This window comes from Canis lupus, chromosome 26 (assembly GCF_011100685.1).
Source record: "Canis lupus familiaris isolate Mischka breed German Shepherd chromosome 26, alternate assembly UU_Cfam_GSD_1.0, whole genome shotgun sequence".
NCBI classification, from domain to species: domain Eukaryota; kingdom Metazoa; phylum Chordata; class Mammalia; order Carnivora; family Canidae; genus Canis; species Canis lupus.
This window is the reverse complement of record NC_049247.1, coordinates 20,171,258-20,187,817: the sequence shown is the minus strand read 5'-3', so window position 1 is coordinate 20,187,817 and position 16,560 is coordinate 20,171,258. Positions and strand designations below refer to the sequence as shown.

Sequence of the window (16,560 nt, the reverse complement as noted above, 5' to 3'; positions counted from 1 at the left end):
CCTGGTTTGAGCACACAAAGTCCTGTGTCCCGGGAGCCCTCTCAGTCCTGAGCCAAGTGGGATGGTTGATTACCCTAACGGTTTCCAAATCTTTCTGTGTTAAAGCCAACGGGTTCACAAAGTCCCATATCACCCGGCTCCCATCACCTCTGTGACCCTGTCTACTGCTCCTTTCCTCCCAGCTCGCCCCACTCCAGCCATACTGGCCTCCTTGCATTCATGCTGTCACCCCAAAGCCTTTGCACTGGCTGTTCCTTCTGCCTAGAATGTTCTTCCCCCATTTCATGATTGGCTCTCTTACTCCTGTCAGGTCTTTGCTTAAATATGTCTTTCTCAAGGACCCTTTCTCTGCTTATTCCAACTAAAATAATTCTCCACATCCCTCCCAATGCCTCCCAGATCTCTGTCTGCTTCATTTTTTTCCTTTGCCACACTTTTAATTATCTAACACATTACATATGTTACTTTCTTCTCTTGTCTACCATTTGCCCCTACCCCCAACTAGAATGTAAATTCCACGAGGGCATGAATGTCTTTCTACTTTAGTCACTGCTGTACCTCTGGGGCTGGAACAATGCTTTATAAATCAACACACAGCAGGTGCTTTGTGAATCATGGTTGAGTGAATGAGTTGCCTTAGCATCACCCATAAGTTGGGTCCTCAAGCTCCCAGTTAGGTGGGGGAGAGCAGCTAGCACACAGAGCCTAAGCAGGGCTGCAATGGCAGAGGGAGACACAGGGGTGTGGAGCCTGTGGAAGAGCCTCCCAAGCCTGCCCAGAAGTCAGGGAAAGCTGAGAATAGGAGGAAGAAGGGCAAGAAGACAGAAGCCTGCCAGTGGCATCTGTTTCGCAGCCACAGAGAGCTCTGTCCCTGCATGCCCCTCCATGCTCTCTCTGCCATGCAGGGTTCCCTTGGGGACTTCGGGGACATAGCTGTGGCGGGCAGTGGCCCACCCACCTAACTCCGATTGAAGCACCCCATGAGCTGCCAGCAGCCAGAATGATTTTCTAGAAGCCTCTCTCTTTCCTGGAAAGGACACCTTTAAATCTATCTGGTGGTGTCTCATGCTGTGGCAATTTGGGATAAGCCATTCCACCCCTTATGCACAGAACTGGATTCCTTCAAAGTCAGGAGGGCTGACGAGGTACCCCTGGAGTCGTCCCCTCCTGGATCCCATGCCACCTTCAATGGAGTTGCTTGAGATCAGAGCTGACAATAGAGGTGAACGTCTGCTCCCGCTGGGCCCTCACTTAGGGGGTCTCTGCCTGGGTTGGAGCCAGACACCCTTTCAGCCACTTCCCATGTGGGCCAGGCGACCAGGCCAGAAGACTGGGAGGAGGCCAGGGAGCACTGGACAAGGGAGCTCTGAACTCCGATCCTAGCTCCTCTGCTGCCAACTCGGTCAGTCACTCAGGCTTCCTAAGCCTCAGTTTTGTCATCTCTAAAATGGGCTCAGTGATCCTGTGTGCTGGTACTTCTGTGGACCAAACAAGCTCTAAAACCAGGAATTCCTCTCCCACTGCTTATTACCCAAGGCCTAGAGGAGTTTAATAAACTGCTTGAGATCCCAGCTTAAAAAGTGGCAAAGAGGGGAAAAAAATCCAAAGCCATTCCAGGCTACTGGGCACATGACCTCCAGATGGAGCAAGTGGAGCTGACTTTGGCCAGAGAGATATGGCGGAAGGAGAAGCGATATTCCCCATAGGCCCATGCTACCAGCTGACCTTGTGGGAATCACAGTCTACACTACCAAGCTTGGCCAGTGGTCTTCTTATAAGAATGGTGGGCTTAGGAGTCAGGGCTTTGGATTCAGATCACAGCTTCACTTGTCCTTCTCACGTTCTTCCTGAACCTCAATGTCTGACTGCGGGGTGGACCCTCCAACCCTCTCCTCTGATTCACCCATTGAGCATGAAGAACTGTTACTCATTGAATTGGTGAGAACCAGCTATAGTCTCTGGACTGAGTGTACCAGGGGGTAAGACCACTGTGCCTTACAGGGTTGCACACCCCAGCATCCTTCCACCTCTTGCAGCAGATGCTCCCAAGGACAGGTGGGAACGACATAAGGCCAAGGACTTTCTGCAAGCACAGCTGCATCCCTGCCACCCCCCATCCACCCTTTGTGGCCAGCCAGAACAGGAAGATCACAGACTTGAGATTATAGGAGATTCGAGATGGGGAGGGTTGATATAAGCTGCTCCACTGAACTCTCCAAGCTGATGGCAAGCAGTATGAGCACGGTTTTATCAGAACCCAGAAAGGGGGTACTGGGCCTTCATGTGGCCGTCATAAAGCAGCACCTGAGTCATTTTTAATTTTATCTTGCATGAATAGAACGTGAGGGGTGATTGATAGAGCAGTGGACCCCCAACCATCTGCCTCTTAGAAGTGATGTTAAATACCCCTGAGCACAGCACCTAGCTTCTTGCCGACATATGAGGAGTGGGAGCTGTTGGTGGCTCTGAACACAGGGTGACAAGGTCACCACCTCACCTTGTCACCAAGGCTACTGCTTAGCATCTGGCACTGTGCTCTGAAGGGAGCTGCCCACGCTGACAGGTGAATAAGCAACCGGGACAGGGGTGGTGGGAACAGAGCCTCAGCTGCCTGTCATCTCCTAAAGACAACAGCGGGAGCCTGGTTAAGCCATTAATCATATCTAGAGCCATCCATGGCCACAGCCGACATCCTCTGGCATCTGCCTCTCCCAGCTGCAATGTCTTCCTTCTCTTGTTCTTTCCACGGAATGATCCCTGAGATTAGGAAAGAATACAAACCCTCAATTCCTCAGCCCTAAACTGTGCAGTTGGCCATGGGTCTGGGACAGGGCCGGATCTCCGGTGGCCTGCGGAGCATCTGGGCAGGGATGGGATGGTGCAGACACAGGAGGATGACCCGTAGCAGGTGGATGATGGACAGGACATCAGGTGATGTGGGCACAGCCAATGCCTAACTCCAAGGTTATTATTCTCGTAAGACGTAAGCTTCGCAAAGGCAGCCCTCCTCCCACCCCAGCCTCAGCCTTATCTTCAGTGCCTGCAACAGAGCCCAGCACGTGGGGGTGGTGGGAAGATCTGTAAATATTTACTAAATGAAAAAATGTTAACTGGGTCTTAAATTCAGATCTGCCTTTGGACACATCTTTTCCCTCTCTGAGTCCCACTTGCCTTTCCTGTAAAATTACCCCAAGTTTCTTTCTTCTTGTCCTGAAACTATAGGGTTCTTTTAAGATCCTGGGCACAGAAACAAGAGGAGACATTTGGGATGGCTGCTTAACCACTCTCACCTCTCAAATAACTTCGGTTATGCTGGCAGGGAAGCCCCTGGAGGGCATGGCCGTGCAGATGGAGCCTCCAACTTGGGCATCAGGGAGCCAGGATGCCCGAAGGTCAACGGAGCAGCCATGCTTACTGTGAGCTGACATGCCGGACACTGTGCTTTGGGGAGTGTGGACTTCACAAGGTGCTGGTGGGCCGGTTGCTATGAGTTCCAGACCCCTTGCACAGATGAGGGAAGGAGGGCCCAGAAAGAAGGAACTGGCTGAGGTCACACAGGGAGGGGATGGCGGAGCCAAGGGCATGAGCCATTTTGATATTCATATAGAAGTGGTGGGATCCCTGGGTGGCGCAGCGCTTTGGCGCCTGCCTTTGGCCCAGGGCACGATCCTGGAAGACCCGGGATCGAATCCCACGTCGGGCTCCCGGTGCATGGAGCCTGCTTCTCCCTCTGCCTGTGTCTCTGCCTCTCTCTCTCTCTCTGTGAGACTATCATAAATAAATAAAAATTAAAAAAAAAAAAAAAGAAGTGGTGGCTTGGGTGGCACTTACTGCACTGGGTCCTGGGCTGAACAAGATGCAATGTGACACCAGGGTCCACCTGGGGGTTTCTGCAGGTGGCTTCCGAGGAGGAAGACCAAACTGAGTCAGTATCTTCTGCATCAGGCCGTGTTGAGTTGGGGGGATCTGAGGGGCAAGGGGGCAGTCATCATCTTCCGGGATGTTAAGCTCACTTCTAACGAGGGAGCATCTTTGGGGTTTCCGTCTCCTGCGCAACAGTGAGGGGAGCTTTGCTGCTATGACTTGGGTTTAACCTTTTTGGATGCACTGCTCACACATCATTGAAGAATAATGACAGGTTTCTCCTTTACCAAAATGGACTTCATAAAATAAATTGTCCAGTAAATTTTTAACAGAGAACTCACAGAACTCGCAAGATAATTTCATCCTTATTTTTCTTTATCGCGCTTCTCGGTTCTCTGAAAACATTTATTTTCTGCTTACTGCCTGTCTCCCCAGGTAGGATGTTCCCTCTAGACATGCAGGAGGGGCTCTGACTGCTTACCATGGATCCCCCCTGTGGGGAACAGTGCCTGGCACTTAGCAGGTGCCCAACAAATATTGGTTCAATGAGGAATCCTGCTGGCACAGGAAACGAAGCTCCTGGAAACTCACAGGTTCCAGGCCCTAAAAATGCCCGCAAATCTCCAATGCCAAGAAGGCAATGCAAATCTTTTCTTGAGTTCTATAATTGCTTTCATTTGGGGACCAAACTGGGAGCTTGGGACATATTTATCTGATCACTACATGAATAATGCACACTATTAGCAAATTAAATTACCACCTACTTTTGCAGAGCACAGGTTATGAGCTGAATTATGATCTCTACAAACTGTGCATGGGGAAGCCCTGACGCAAACCACTTCAGAATGTGACTGTATTTGCAGTTGGGACTTTGAGAGGGGTGATTCTGGTAAAGCGAATCCTTTTGCATTGCCCCAATCCAAGCTGACTGGTGTCCTTATAAGAAGGGTACATTTAGACACACGGGGAGATGAGGAGGGATGCATGCAGACAGGCCATGTGAACACAGGGAGAAGTCGCTGTCTACAAGCCAAGGAGAGATGTCCAAAGAAACCAGACCTACTGACACCTGCCTCTTGGACTTTTAGCCCCCAAAACCATAGGGCGATACGTTTGTGGTTTAAGCCACCCACTTTGTGGTACTTTGTTACAGCAGCCCTAGCAAACTAACACACAGAGGGAGCTCTGATTGGCTATCCCGGAGGTGTCCCAGGGATAGGGGCACATTGGAGGTAGGACAAAGTCTATGCCCATGGGAATTTAAATAGAGGTAGCATTGGCATCTTCCTGTGGGCATAAGCTGGCATTGCTTTTGTAAACAAGGAATAATAAGTACATTTATCTCCCAGGACTATTTCTAAAGTTGTGGTGTGATGCTCCATGTAAAATGCTTAGTACAGTGTCCAACGTAGCATGTGAATAATAAACACTAGCCTACACTTTTAATATAATACTTCAAGAGTGTTGAAGAAGCACGTATCCAAGCTCTAGACGTGCTTATACAAGTGTAGTGTGTGGTACATGCACATATTTGCATGTGCGTGGTGGGCTCTGAGCAGACGCTCACAGGTGCTTGAGTGCTGATACGGGTGCACGTTTGTGGGGATGCATTCATGTCGGTGTGTCACACGAAAAAGTTCCTTAACTTTTTCAGTTGGTTCGTTCATTCATTAATTCATCCAAATTTCTTGCCCACACGTATATACACAATGCAGACAGACAAGGAAACCATGATAGAGGTAAAGAGGAGAATTAAGGGCGAATGGAGAAAGAGCATTTATTTCAGTTCGATGTATCAGGGAAAACTTCCTGGAGGAGGTGGCACTTGATTTGACTCAGCCAAGGGAAGACGAGTAAGGCCATTGTCTGGAGTTATGTAGGGGAGAGATATAGCAGTATGCACTCAAAACTACAAACAGTTTGGGCTGATTCCATTCCTTGGAACCCTTCTACCCGTGCTGGACCCCTCCTTCCCTGTAGAAACCTCCAGAGTCCCATGATCACAGAACAGAGAGGAAACATGGATGTCAAGGAGCCATGGCTTTATTTTGTACAGACCAAGCATGCTGGGATCCCCATGCCTGAGGGATATGCCTCCTGCTGGGCCCCTCTTGCCTCTCAAGCACAGCCATGCTGGCTGGCTCTGGACTGAGGGTCCCTGGGGAGGTCTGGCTGGTCTCTCTCTCTCTCTCTCTCTCTCACTTTCTCTCTCTCTCCCCAGACAGTTATGGAGTCAGGAAGTCTTCAACGGCAGTACATCTCAGGAGGCTGTAAACAAACGCAGGTCAGAGTGGATCAATGGGTTGCAGGAGGTGTGTTTTGGGGGTGGAGGCCCTAGCGTCCCAAATCCCCAGGTGACACTCCTGCAGAGACACCACCCGTTCCCAGAGGAATGAAGGATCGTAGGCAGCAGAAGGGGAACGAGTGGAGACACACGTAGGATACAGCTCCCAAAGGGCCAAATGTCCGAACTCGGCACAAAATGACACTTCCCCGAGGGTGGGGATGTCTGGCACTCACATCAAACTCACAGTGTTACTTTTGGGGGGTGGTATTATTTGCCCTGCCCTTGAGCTGTGGACACAGGTGCTTGGCCAGGTCACATCATTTGCCTAAGATCTCATGGCCAGTTACAAGGAAGACGTGAGCTTTGAGGGAGCTTGCTTGGTTCTGAATCCCCTAATACATTTGCCTTATGGGAGCCGGGGCTGTGTTGTTCAGTTCAAGCCTCCAGCGTGGAGGATTTTTTTGGCAGGTGCTCTGTTATCACGGTGAGCACCGCTGGGAGGGAGGACTTGAGTTTAAAAAAAAAAATGGCAGAGACAAGATGTTCTGTGATGACTTCTGCTAAGAACTGTTCTCCTTATGGACATGTGCCCTTTACTTGGCCTTTGAAACTGCTTTCTGTGTCCCCGAGAGCATAATAATGTAAATGAATATCACATCTCTTCCCGGTAATTGAGAGCAGAGAGAAGGCCATGTTAAGTCAAATTAATTTGCTCTGATACAGTCCAAGCCCATCTTCACAGAAGGGGCAATGGCTTTTTGATGGGCTGAGGGTGGCTCTCGAAGTAGCAGGTCTATGGAAGTGGAGGCCGGGTGGCTCGCTTGGGTCCAGGGGGCCTCTGGAAGGGGGGCTAGGGAGGGAGGCAAGGCCTGGAGCTGCTTCCAGTTCAGTGGCTAAGAGATCTCTGGAGGCCGCATGTTATTACCGGGCAGAGGGTTTGCCTTGTGTCTGGACCAGGAGGGAGGTGCTCACATGTCCTCCGCTGATGCCCAACTTTCCCCTAACTGGCTTTGCCTTTCAGCCTGGAGCTGTGAACTGGAAATGCCCAGGGCCCCAAGGTTTGAAACGTGCTCTGGAAGGACTTGTCAGGGGCCAGCCCTGCGTCAGGGCAAAGAGCACAAAACTGGAGGTCAAGGTGGCTGGGTTGGCAGCAGACTCACTTTGTGGTGGGCAGGGGCCTTGATCTTGAGGTCTCCTTCATTTGTTTTACTGGGGAGGTTGGAGTTGAGGAGTTCCAACATCCCTTTAAGTGTAGATGGTTGTGATGTCGAGGGAGGCAACCTCTTTAAAGATCCAGCTCCGTCACGGAGGCTCTGCATTTACTCCTGTGCATGCTGGGAACATGTATTAGGGTCACCAGTGGGGATTCTGGAGTTTTGAATGCCAGTTCCACCTGGGTGACTTCGTACAAGTGGCTTGACCTCTTTGACTCAGTTTGCCAATGTGTGAAATGGGAATAAATCATACTAACCTCCTTTTGGGGGTGACCGTGGATCTTAACTCACCTGTTTGATATGTACACCCAACAAATGTAAGCCATTATGAGCAATGGATTCCTCTTCCTACCTTCAGTCTGGAGAAATTCCAGGGTTAGCACTGGGGTAGGAGAGAAGGCAGAGAGCAGCCCTACTTCTCCCAGTGCTGCTCTGGGACCTTTGCTCTCACTCCTTCCCCTTCCGCCAACCCCTACCTGGGGCCTCAGTTTCTCTCTGGATATTTAATGCAAGAGTTGGACTCCACTATTCCCAGAGCCCCTTCTACCCTGGCCTGAGCCTAGCTCACAAGATCTGCCATCATTAATGTGGACAGAGCACCACCACGGCTCCTCCAGCTCCAGGTGGAATGGAGGCCTGGAGAGACAAGACAAGAGTGGGGAAACTGAAGACCCAGAACCTTCTTTAGCACTTGCCTCACAGGACCCTCTGGCTTTCTGATGGGTCTGCATTTTAAAGTACTAAGGAGTCAGTGGCACCTAGTAGAGCACTTTGGATGCAGCAACTCATTATTTCTGCAAAAACCTCTAAAGCCCGTCGTCTCTAGAGAAATCATGCACAGCGTGGAAGGCAGTGGCAGCGACAGGTTTTCTCCAGGCTGGCAGGCCTGGGCGGGCTATTTGGTGTTCACTCCCCCCAGAACGGCCCCCGCCCGTTGCTTTTTACCTGTACTGGCTCCTACTTCTGGAGGTATTTCTTCATTATGCTCTCCACATCCTCGTCTTTTGTCCCCACCCCCGGCTCTCTGTGCTCGGGGGACGTTCGCTCGCCACCATCACCCTCCAGCCGTGGCATCCTTGGTCGGCTCTTGATGCTGTCGGCGCTTTTGAAAGACAAGATGGAGCTGGAGGAGGACGACGAGTCAGAGAGGTGAGCAGGGTCCTCCTTGGACTCCGGACTCTTTTTCAAAATGGTCTTGATCCCTGAGAGAACGTTCCGGTCGGCCTCCTCTGTCTCAAAGTGGATGCGTGAACGCTGTGGACTGTCTGGACCCTCTTTGGCTGCTCTGGTCAAGGACACAGGAGTCTCAGGCCTCCGGATGGCCGGGAGGAAGTCATCGAAATCCACTTTGGTCTTGCGTTCGTAGTTGAGGCTTGGGACCTTCCAGGTGAAAGGATCGCTGTCCAGGGATTCCCCCATTAGGTGGGCAAACTGGCGGTTCTGGAAGACGAGTGGCTCCTTCCCCAGGTCTGGACAGCCCGCATCTTCGAGTGAGGACTCCAGGCAGCGCCTCCGAGGGCGCAGTGTGGGTGACAAGAGCGTGTCCCTGGCTGTGCTTGGGGAGCTCAGTTTTCTCCCCACGTTCTGCCCTGATTCGAAGAGGGACTCGCAGGAGCTGAACCGGGTCTTCAGCTTCTCAGGCAGCAGGGGGGTGCCCTCCGTGCCCTGGGAAGAGATGCATTTCAGGCTGGTGGACCGCAGGAGCCCGGCCGACGACGTCCCGCAGGCGCCCTGGGGCTCCGGGGCTGCTGCCTTGGCCCCAGGCCTCAGCGAGAGGTCTCCAGCGTCGCTGCCCGCCCTGGCCCTCCGCAGCGTGGAGGCCCCGGTGGTCTGGTAAATGGGTAGAGTGGGCCAGTCCTCCAGGCCCAGTGGGGACCCCTGGCCCCTCTGAGCTCTCTTCCTCCGGAGACCCTCCACAAACTCCGACAGGGCTGCCGAGGGGCTGGGCAGCTTTTCCCTGGACGCTGGGGACGCATCTGCGCTCTGAGAAGCCGGGGAAGAAGACCGCGCTCCCAATCTCTCCGTGGACTTTCTCTGCCCACCACGCTCGTCGCCGTCCCCCAGATGGTAGTACTTTTGCCGTCGGAGGCAGAGGGGAGAAACAGACTTGTCCCCCGAGGTCTGGCTCTGCACCGTCCGGGCTCTGCTCAAGGCGGACGCCGCCTGGGACCTCTCTGCATCCCCGGCTTCCTCGTTCATCCTGCGCCAGGAAGACACATGCATGCGGTCAGTGGAAACCGTGCAACGCATACAATCTGTGCAACTGGTGTGAGAGCCGCTCAGCATAGGCGCTAATACTATTTTTCTTTGGACACACCACCCCTACCACACTCTCAAATGAACAGAATCATTTAATGCGTAAATTCAAGCCATGTAAGTGATTTCTTGTTGCTTTAAGAAATGCAATTTCTGCCTATAATTAAACCCAGCTAAGCACGTGTGAGTGGATTAAAACTGCAGTTAGGACAGGTGACTTGGATTTATGAGCCATCATATCTGACACGATAGGACCTGCCATCCCAGAACCTGCTGCGAAATAAGTGGTTTACTTCTTGAAGACTCTAGGGGGATTCATGGGGGGCTATTTATTTATTTAGGGCCAAGCCCAGAGGAAGGTCCTACACCAAGCAGGGCTTCTGAGAGTCAGTGACCCAAATACGTCTCAGTGGGGGTGCTCCACAACACCCTTGATTATCTTATGAGGTGGAGGTAAAAACACAGTCCCCCCAAAAGGGAAAGATTTTCATAAAATAGACACGAAACCAAGTCTATACACAAGAGGACAGACGGTTTCTATTCCGGGACTATACCAGGCTTGGCTCTGATGCAGAGGCATTTTGTAGCAGCTGAGCCAAGAACACTCCCCCTCTGAAAAGTAGGAGCCTTGCAGCGAGGTGAAATTATAGACTATAAAATAAAGGGCATCTTTACAGGAGAGAGACCGGAGTCCATCAACCATTCCTTTAATAAATAAAACCCATTTGTCCTCCCCCTAAGAGAAATGACCCCCCTTCTCATCCATGGCAAAGTTTTATAATTTATGAAAAAGCAAAAGGGGGATGAATGTCAGAGCTTTGGCATGGCGGACAAAGTCAGGGGCTAGAGCCTGATTATGGCCAAGGGCCATGTTTAGGCAGGTTTCTCGTCATTATCCTGCTTCTCTACACTGTTGCTCCAACTGTAACAATGGGATTCAGCCCCCTTTACATAAGGGGTGGTTGGGAGTCTGGCACAAGACTCTGGGGAGGGCTTCTTGCTCGCTGTGGTATGATATCACCATTTCCACCTCGACCACACGGGACAGTTTAGAAGGAAAAGAGAGGACCACAATGACCCAAAGTGCTTTTTAATCTGTTCAGGGAGCCAAGCCGATGGTCCCTAGAGGAGATACCCAGATTGATAGGAAGGTACAGACGGGGTAAGGGGATCAGGGTCCTTTCTAGGGACATGGGTAGGGACCTGCCTTCCTGAGCTCCCGAAGCCAAAGCTTCAACCTTCCCATATGGCTCTCTCTTCTGGGGTTGGCAGGAGCCTCCCTGGACCTTGGCTTGTGGGAGGTCACCATGGCAATGATGCTCTGTTACAGAGTTCCATGAGCGACAGGCACAGGGCTGGCTGTGTTCATCTGCTTCTCCTTCTTCCCTTGGTCAGCTAGGTGGAGGGTCAAAGTCATGGTCATGATGGGGGCGACCACAGGGTCAAGGTGGTGGTCTAGGTGAGCTACCTCTGTCACCCACTCTCTTCCCCATCCTCCGGACTTCTCTGGCAGAGGCATGCTCCCCACTCCTTTCCCAGCCTCCTGTCTTGAACAAGCCCATCCAGCTTCCAGTCTGCAAGAGATGCACGCAGGCATGGTGCTGACATGTGAAGTCACAGGAATGAAAGAAAAGCGCTGGGGCACGATGGCTGGCACCTAGCTCCTCAAAGAATGGGGGCGAGATGAATAATTAAGAACCAATAACTAACAGCTGTGCATCATGGATCACAAACAGCTCATGGTGATCCTTAAGACTCCTAGGAATCTCTGAATCTCGAGCCTAATCACAGCTGGACTCCGTGAAAGCCTCAGTTCAAGCTCCAGGAGGGATGAGCAGAGGAGTGAGTGAGCAGGTGACCTGGCTGCTCATCGTTCCTGAGAAAGCTTGGTCCCCATGTGCTAAGACAGCAGCCACACCATTTGCCAAGAGCATCTGCCTCCTTTCCCGTTTCTTGGCTGTCACCTCCAGCTCTGTCACCACTGGACGTGGGCTGGAGTGCCCCCTTTATGAGGACCCGAAGGTGTATGCTCAATATCATTGCCTTGGAATCCCTCCCCGAGCACATGGCGAGACAGCCTTCTCGCTCTTTGCTTTATCTTTACTTTTTATTTTTATTTATTGATTTTTAAAAATAAACAGCTCGGAGCTGCCAGGGGCAATGGGCTACCACCAGAGCCAACAAAAGTCATTTCTGTCCTGCCTTGGCCCTGAAGGGAGGTGGGCATTGATGAATGTGTCTCAGGTGCTCAGGCCCATTCATCACCTGCCATGCGGGGATGGTGCGATTTAGGCTCCTGTCCCTGAGTCTCCTGGGGTGCTGATACCCCACTCACCCCAGCTCCCACCTTGAGCGCTGGCTGTGGGTGCCAGGACAGGGCATGGGGAGAGGGATGAAAGAGGAGTTAAGAGGAGGAAGGGGGGAGGAGGAGGGAGGGGAAGAGGAGAAGGAGGAAAGGGGAGGAAGGAGGTGGAGAGGAGGAAAGGGGGAGGAGGAAGAAGGGGAGGAGGAGAAAAAGGGGAAGAGGGGAAGATGGGGAGAAGGAGGAGGAAGGGAAGAAGAGAAGAAAGTGGAGGGAGGGGAGTAGGAAGAAGGGGAGGAGGAGGAGGAAGAGGGGGAAAGAAGGAAGAAGGAGGAGGCTTAAGAAGGAGGAGGAGGAAAGAAGGAAGAAGTAGAAAAAAGCAAAAAGAGAGGAGTTGGGGAGCCCCCACCCGCCAGCCATTCTGTCAGGACTGTGCAGGCTCTCCTCCCCGCTCCCCCTGACTTGGCACGGAGCCCAGCTCACAGCAGCTGCTCAGTAAATGTTGTTGAACTGAATCAAGTCTACCTTGGAAATAGGTCTACAAGGAAGAGGACCTAGAAGGACAGGAGAAGGGGAGGAAGGGCAGAAGGAAGTGGGAAGCAGGCAAACAGGCAAGTGAGCAGCTGTGGTGAGAAGGGATGGGGGCTGGAGTGCAGGGGGATGAAGGGAAGGAGGAGAGGTGTCTGAGGGCAAAGGTGGGGACAAGGGGTCATGGGGAAGAGGTGCAGGCTGCAGGGGAGGATCTGCCCTCCTCGTCTTTGACCCAAGGAGGGATGGGTTGGGGGGCACAGCAGGCCACCAGCAGCCTAGGAGTGGGGGCCTGGAGGCCCCAGGCTGGGAGAGCTGGTGTCCAGGACACCCGGCACAGGATCACTAGGACCGACCCATGGGGACGCCCAGATCCCCCAGACCTGACAGACCTGACTGCCTTCCCCAAGACCCGCCAGAAGCAGCACCTTCCTTAAGGGATGCAAGCCGAAGTGTCCCAGCCTGGTGGTCACTGAGCTGCACGGAGGAGCCCAAGGGCCCAGTGTTCTGGGGGTGGGGTGGGCTGGGTCCTGCTTTCCTGGAGTTGTCTGGTGCAGTCAGAGCCTCAGCTGGTGGGTGGAAACAGGACCTCGAGCCAAGCTCGTAGACCCCTGGGGAGCCAGAGGGGAAGGAGGAGGGGATAGAAGGAGAGGGCAGTAGGAGACACAGGGAAGGGGAGGGCAGGGCAGCAGCAGAGAAAGAAAGGAGTGGTGGCTGAGGACTGCCTCCTGGATCTGCCATTCGGAAGTCCACCCACGTCTCTGCGATGCCGGTGTCTATTTCCCGTCTGCATTTCCACTCAAAGTATGGAAGTTCCTTGCATCCACCCCTTTCTGTGTGCACACCGCAGGATTTAATGTGAATGCAGATACCCTCTTGCAGGCTTCAGGGGGAGGGTCCCAGGTCTGCCCTTTGAGGCGGGAAGGTCCTCTCCATTTCTGAGGCAGCTTTTGATATTTCAAACCAGCCTGCTGTTTTCATCCACGGACCTGGGAAGACTCATTTTTCCCCCAGTTGTCCTTACTGGACAGCTTGGTTCAGATAGAACTCTCCTCCATCAGCATCACATGATAGATGGATGACAGATAATCAAGATGTCGCTGTGCCTGCCTCCCAGAACCTTGGCCAGGGCGAGCGATAATGGATAGAAGTTTTTCTGAGTTACTGGGAGACAGGTATGGACAAATGCTAGGCAGGGACATGCTGTTTCTCTAAGAAGAGATTCCAGAAGCATCTTGGGAACTTCTGCTGTCTGGCCTTTAGTCTATCAGAAGAGCAATAGCTCTCTAGAATACTTGCTGAAAGGAGCCAGCAGGCATCCCTGAGAATCTAGCCACAACACCAGGCTGGTCCCATAATTGAGTGGAGGGGGTAGTCAGTTGTCATTGAAACAGGCACCTCTAGGCTGGGCACCTACTGTGTGTCAGGCACTGTGCTGAGTGCCATGCCTACAAGAGAGACCAATCCGATAGGCCTCCTGCTCTCCCGGAGCTGCCAGCCATGTTCATTTATAATCTTTATAGCAACTCCAGAGATAGGATTTATGACCTTCAAGCACAGCAAGGGGGGTGGTGACCTCCCCAAGCACACATGAGTGGAAATGACAGAGGTGGGGTTCCAATCCCAGGAGAGATGACCCCACGGCCAGTAGCAATGTCCTCTGTAAACTTCCTTTGAGCCCTGCGATGTGATACAGAATTAACAGTTTTTCCTATGTCACCTTGTCCAGATAACATTTGTCACTTGAAGCTTGGTTTGCTTCTGCCACTCACCAATCACATGGCCTTGGGACAGTCACCTATCTCTTAGCCTCAGTGTCTTCAGCTATGAAATGTGGGAAATCAGGTCAATGTTGCAATGTTGTGGAATTAAGGTCTCCAAGGGGCAGGGGTTTTGTCTGTCATATTCACTGCCCCATCCTCCAGTGCCAAGAACAGCATCCTAGCACACTGTAGCTGCTCCACAAACATGTGCTCAATTAATGAATGAAATGCCAGTGCCCTGGCACCTAATAGATACTTAACTACTGTGTGTTGGATGAGTGGGTTAAGCTCTAGTGCCTACCACCTAGTAGGTGCCCAATTGATGTTTATTAAGTGAATTGATGAAGAAACATGAAATGCTGAAAATGCTGTATTAGTGGCTTAACCTTCTGAAGGTTTATTAGGGAGATGAGGATATGAACATCCAGATGTACTGGAATTTGCATTTTCTTACCTCCTAGGCTAGGAAAATGGGCTTCAGAGGCAGACAGGTCCAGATTAAAATCATGGCTCTGTTCTGGCCCAGCCAGGTCTCGTGTAGAGCTGGAACTTGCTCAGCTGGAAGAGTGGGAATGATAATGCCCTATCTCACAGGGATCTGTGAGGCATCAGAGAGGACATATATGATCGGTATAGCCAGTTCCTGTGAGTGTTGTCCGGGTCTACCGCCACTTGCCCCCAGCACTCCATGCAAGGCGAAGAGTGGTGCACTTCAACATGCATGTGTTACTTATTCGGTTCAAAATGCTGCTCTTAGTAAATGTATGTTTACAAATGTTAATGCTTGTTTGATTGTTCTTCTTTAATGGCCCTGCCCATCAGGGCTAGAGAAGGCCCCAGACTGAGGGCAGAGGTTCAAGAACAAGCAGTTGCTATATATGACCCTGATCTGAGCAGCACAGAAGAAGGACAAGCATATCAAAGTGGTCTGTTGGGTGGCAGAATGAGCCAGCTGCCGAGACATGTGTCTCAGCAGGGTCCACACTCCTGTTCCTGCCAGGCTGTCCTGTGAATGAGGCTCCAGCATTTTACCACATGAGTAGACGCTCCATGAATATCAGGTGAAGAATGAAAAAGGACCTCTATATGCATGTGATTTGTATGCACGATCTCATCAGAATCAGAATCCTTGCCCCATCTTTCAGATGAGGAAATTGAGTCTCACTGGTGAGAAGCCATTTACTCAAGGTCACACTTCTAAGTGGCAAAGCCTGGATTTGAACCCTGGTGAGCCAGATCTGAACCTCTTGCCTTTTCCTTCCATGACATCCTACACCCTCCCGGTAGAAAGCTGAGTGGAAACCTCAACTAGTTGAACTCATATCTACATGTTTATATATTTCAATGTCCACTGAGACATAATGAACCAAAAAAGTGAGGTCCAAGTGAAGGAGAGATATGGGATTCACCGGCTTTTGACATCATTACACAGCAAAAATAATTCCCAGGTCTGAGTCTGGGCAGAGCTTGAGCCAACTGTAGCTATAGGAAACTGGATGCAGACTTAATGACGCCATGAATCATCCCCCAAGATGTGCTGTCACCCCCATTCTTCATCCTCACCCTGAAATTCAAGAGGAAATTAAAAATGTATAGATGTTCTAATACTAGCAAGGCCTGGGATGGGAAACCAGATGTGCTTTTACAATGACCTGAAGGTTTTGTGACCAAGGCCAACACAACGGTGGATAATCTGTAATAAACATTGATATGGTGCCGGCAACTGTGCAAGATGTGGTAGGAACGTGAGACATTTATTAAGTCCCTATAGGGTGCTGCTGAATTCCGCATAATCGCTACTGTAGCCTGTGCCTTTAGGCTTTGCAGAAACTCCTTGATTTTATCTTCACAATAGTCTTCTATTATAATCCACTATCGTAATCTTCCCATTTCGCAAATGAGGCTCAGAAGGATATGCAACTTGCCATGTAATACATGGGAGAACATGGATTTAAGCCAAGGAGTCCAATTCCAGGATCCATGTCTCTTGGCTGCTCGCTCTCCTGCCCTTTGCTGGCCTATTTTACAGATGAAGAAACAGAGACTGGGAGAGGCATGTAGGCTTGCTGAGGAAGTAGTAGAGCCAAGGGTCTCCTCTCAGTCTGACTGTATACAATGCTAGGCTGAGCTCACGGCAGCAGAGGACACCTTTCCTTCCTGGAGAACACATGGTAGGAGTGGCAACTGGATAGACCCGCAAAGAAAGGTCAGTAGGACAAAAGTTCTGGGTAAATTGAGCCTCAGGGTAATTGCAGCAGGAGGTTGGCAAGGGAGAGAGGTGCCAGGGCCTGTGTACTTGGCCTTCTGGGGGACATTGGGGTTGAGTGAGGCTTTGGAAGGGGGGTA

The 16,560-nt window shown here is 51.5% G+C and overlaps 1 protein-coding gene across 2 annotated transcripts in view; it reads right to left on the bottom strand.

Annotated features, from left to right (window-relative positions):
- Positions 1 to 5,889: 5,889 nt before the first annotated feature.
- The window catches only part of MYO18B (myosin XVIIIB), a 255,617-nt gene continuing 244,946 nt past the window's right edge, over positions 5,890 to 16,560 (bottom strand). For both annotated transcript variants that reach the window (XM_038575488.1, XM_038575489.1), the window contains exons 43-44: positions 8,311 to 9,565; positions 5,890 to 6,132 (exon numbers count right to left, since the gene is read on the bottom strand). In XM_038575488.1, the coding sequence (XP_038431416.1) occupies positions 8,323 to 9,565 (1,243 nt within the window). In that variant the 3' untranslated portion in view covers positions 5,890 to 6,132; positions 8,311 to 8,322. The remainder of the gene's footprint in view (positions 6,133 to 8,310; positions 9,566 to 16,560) is intronic.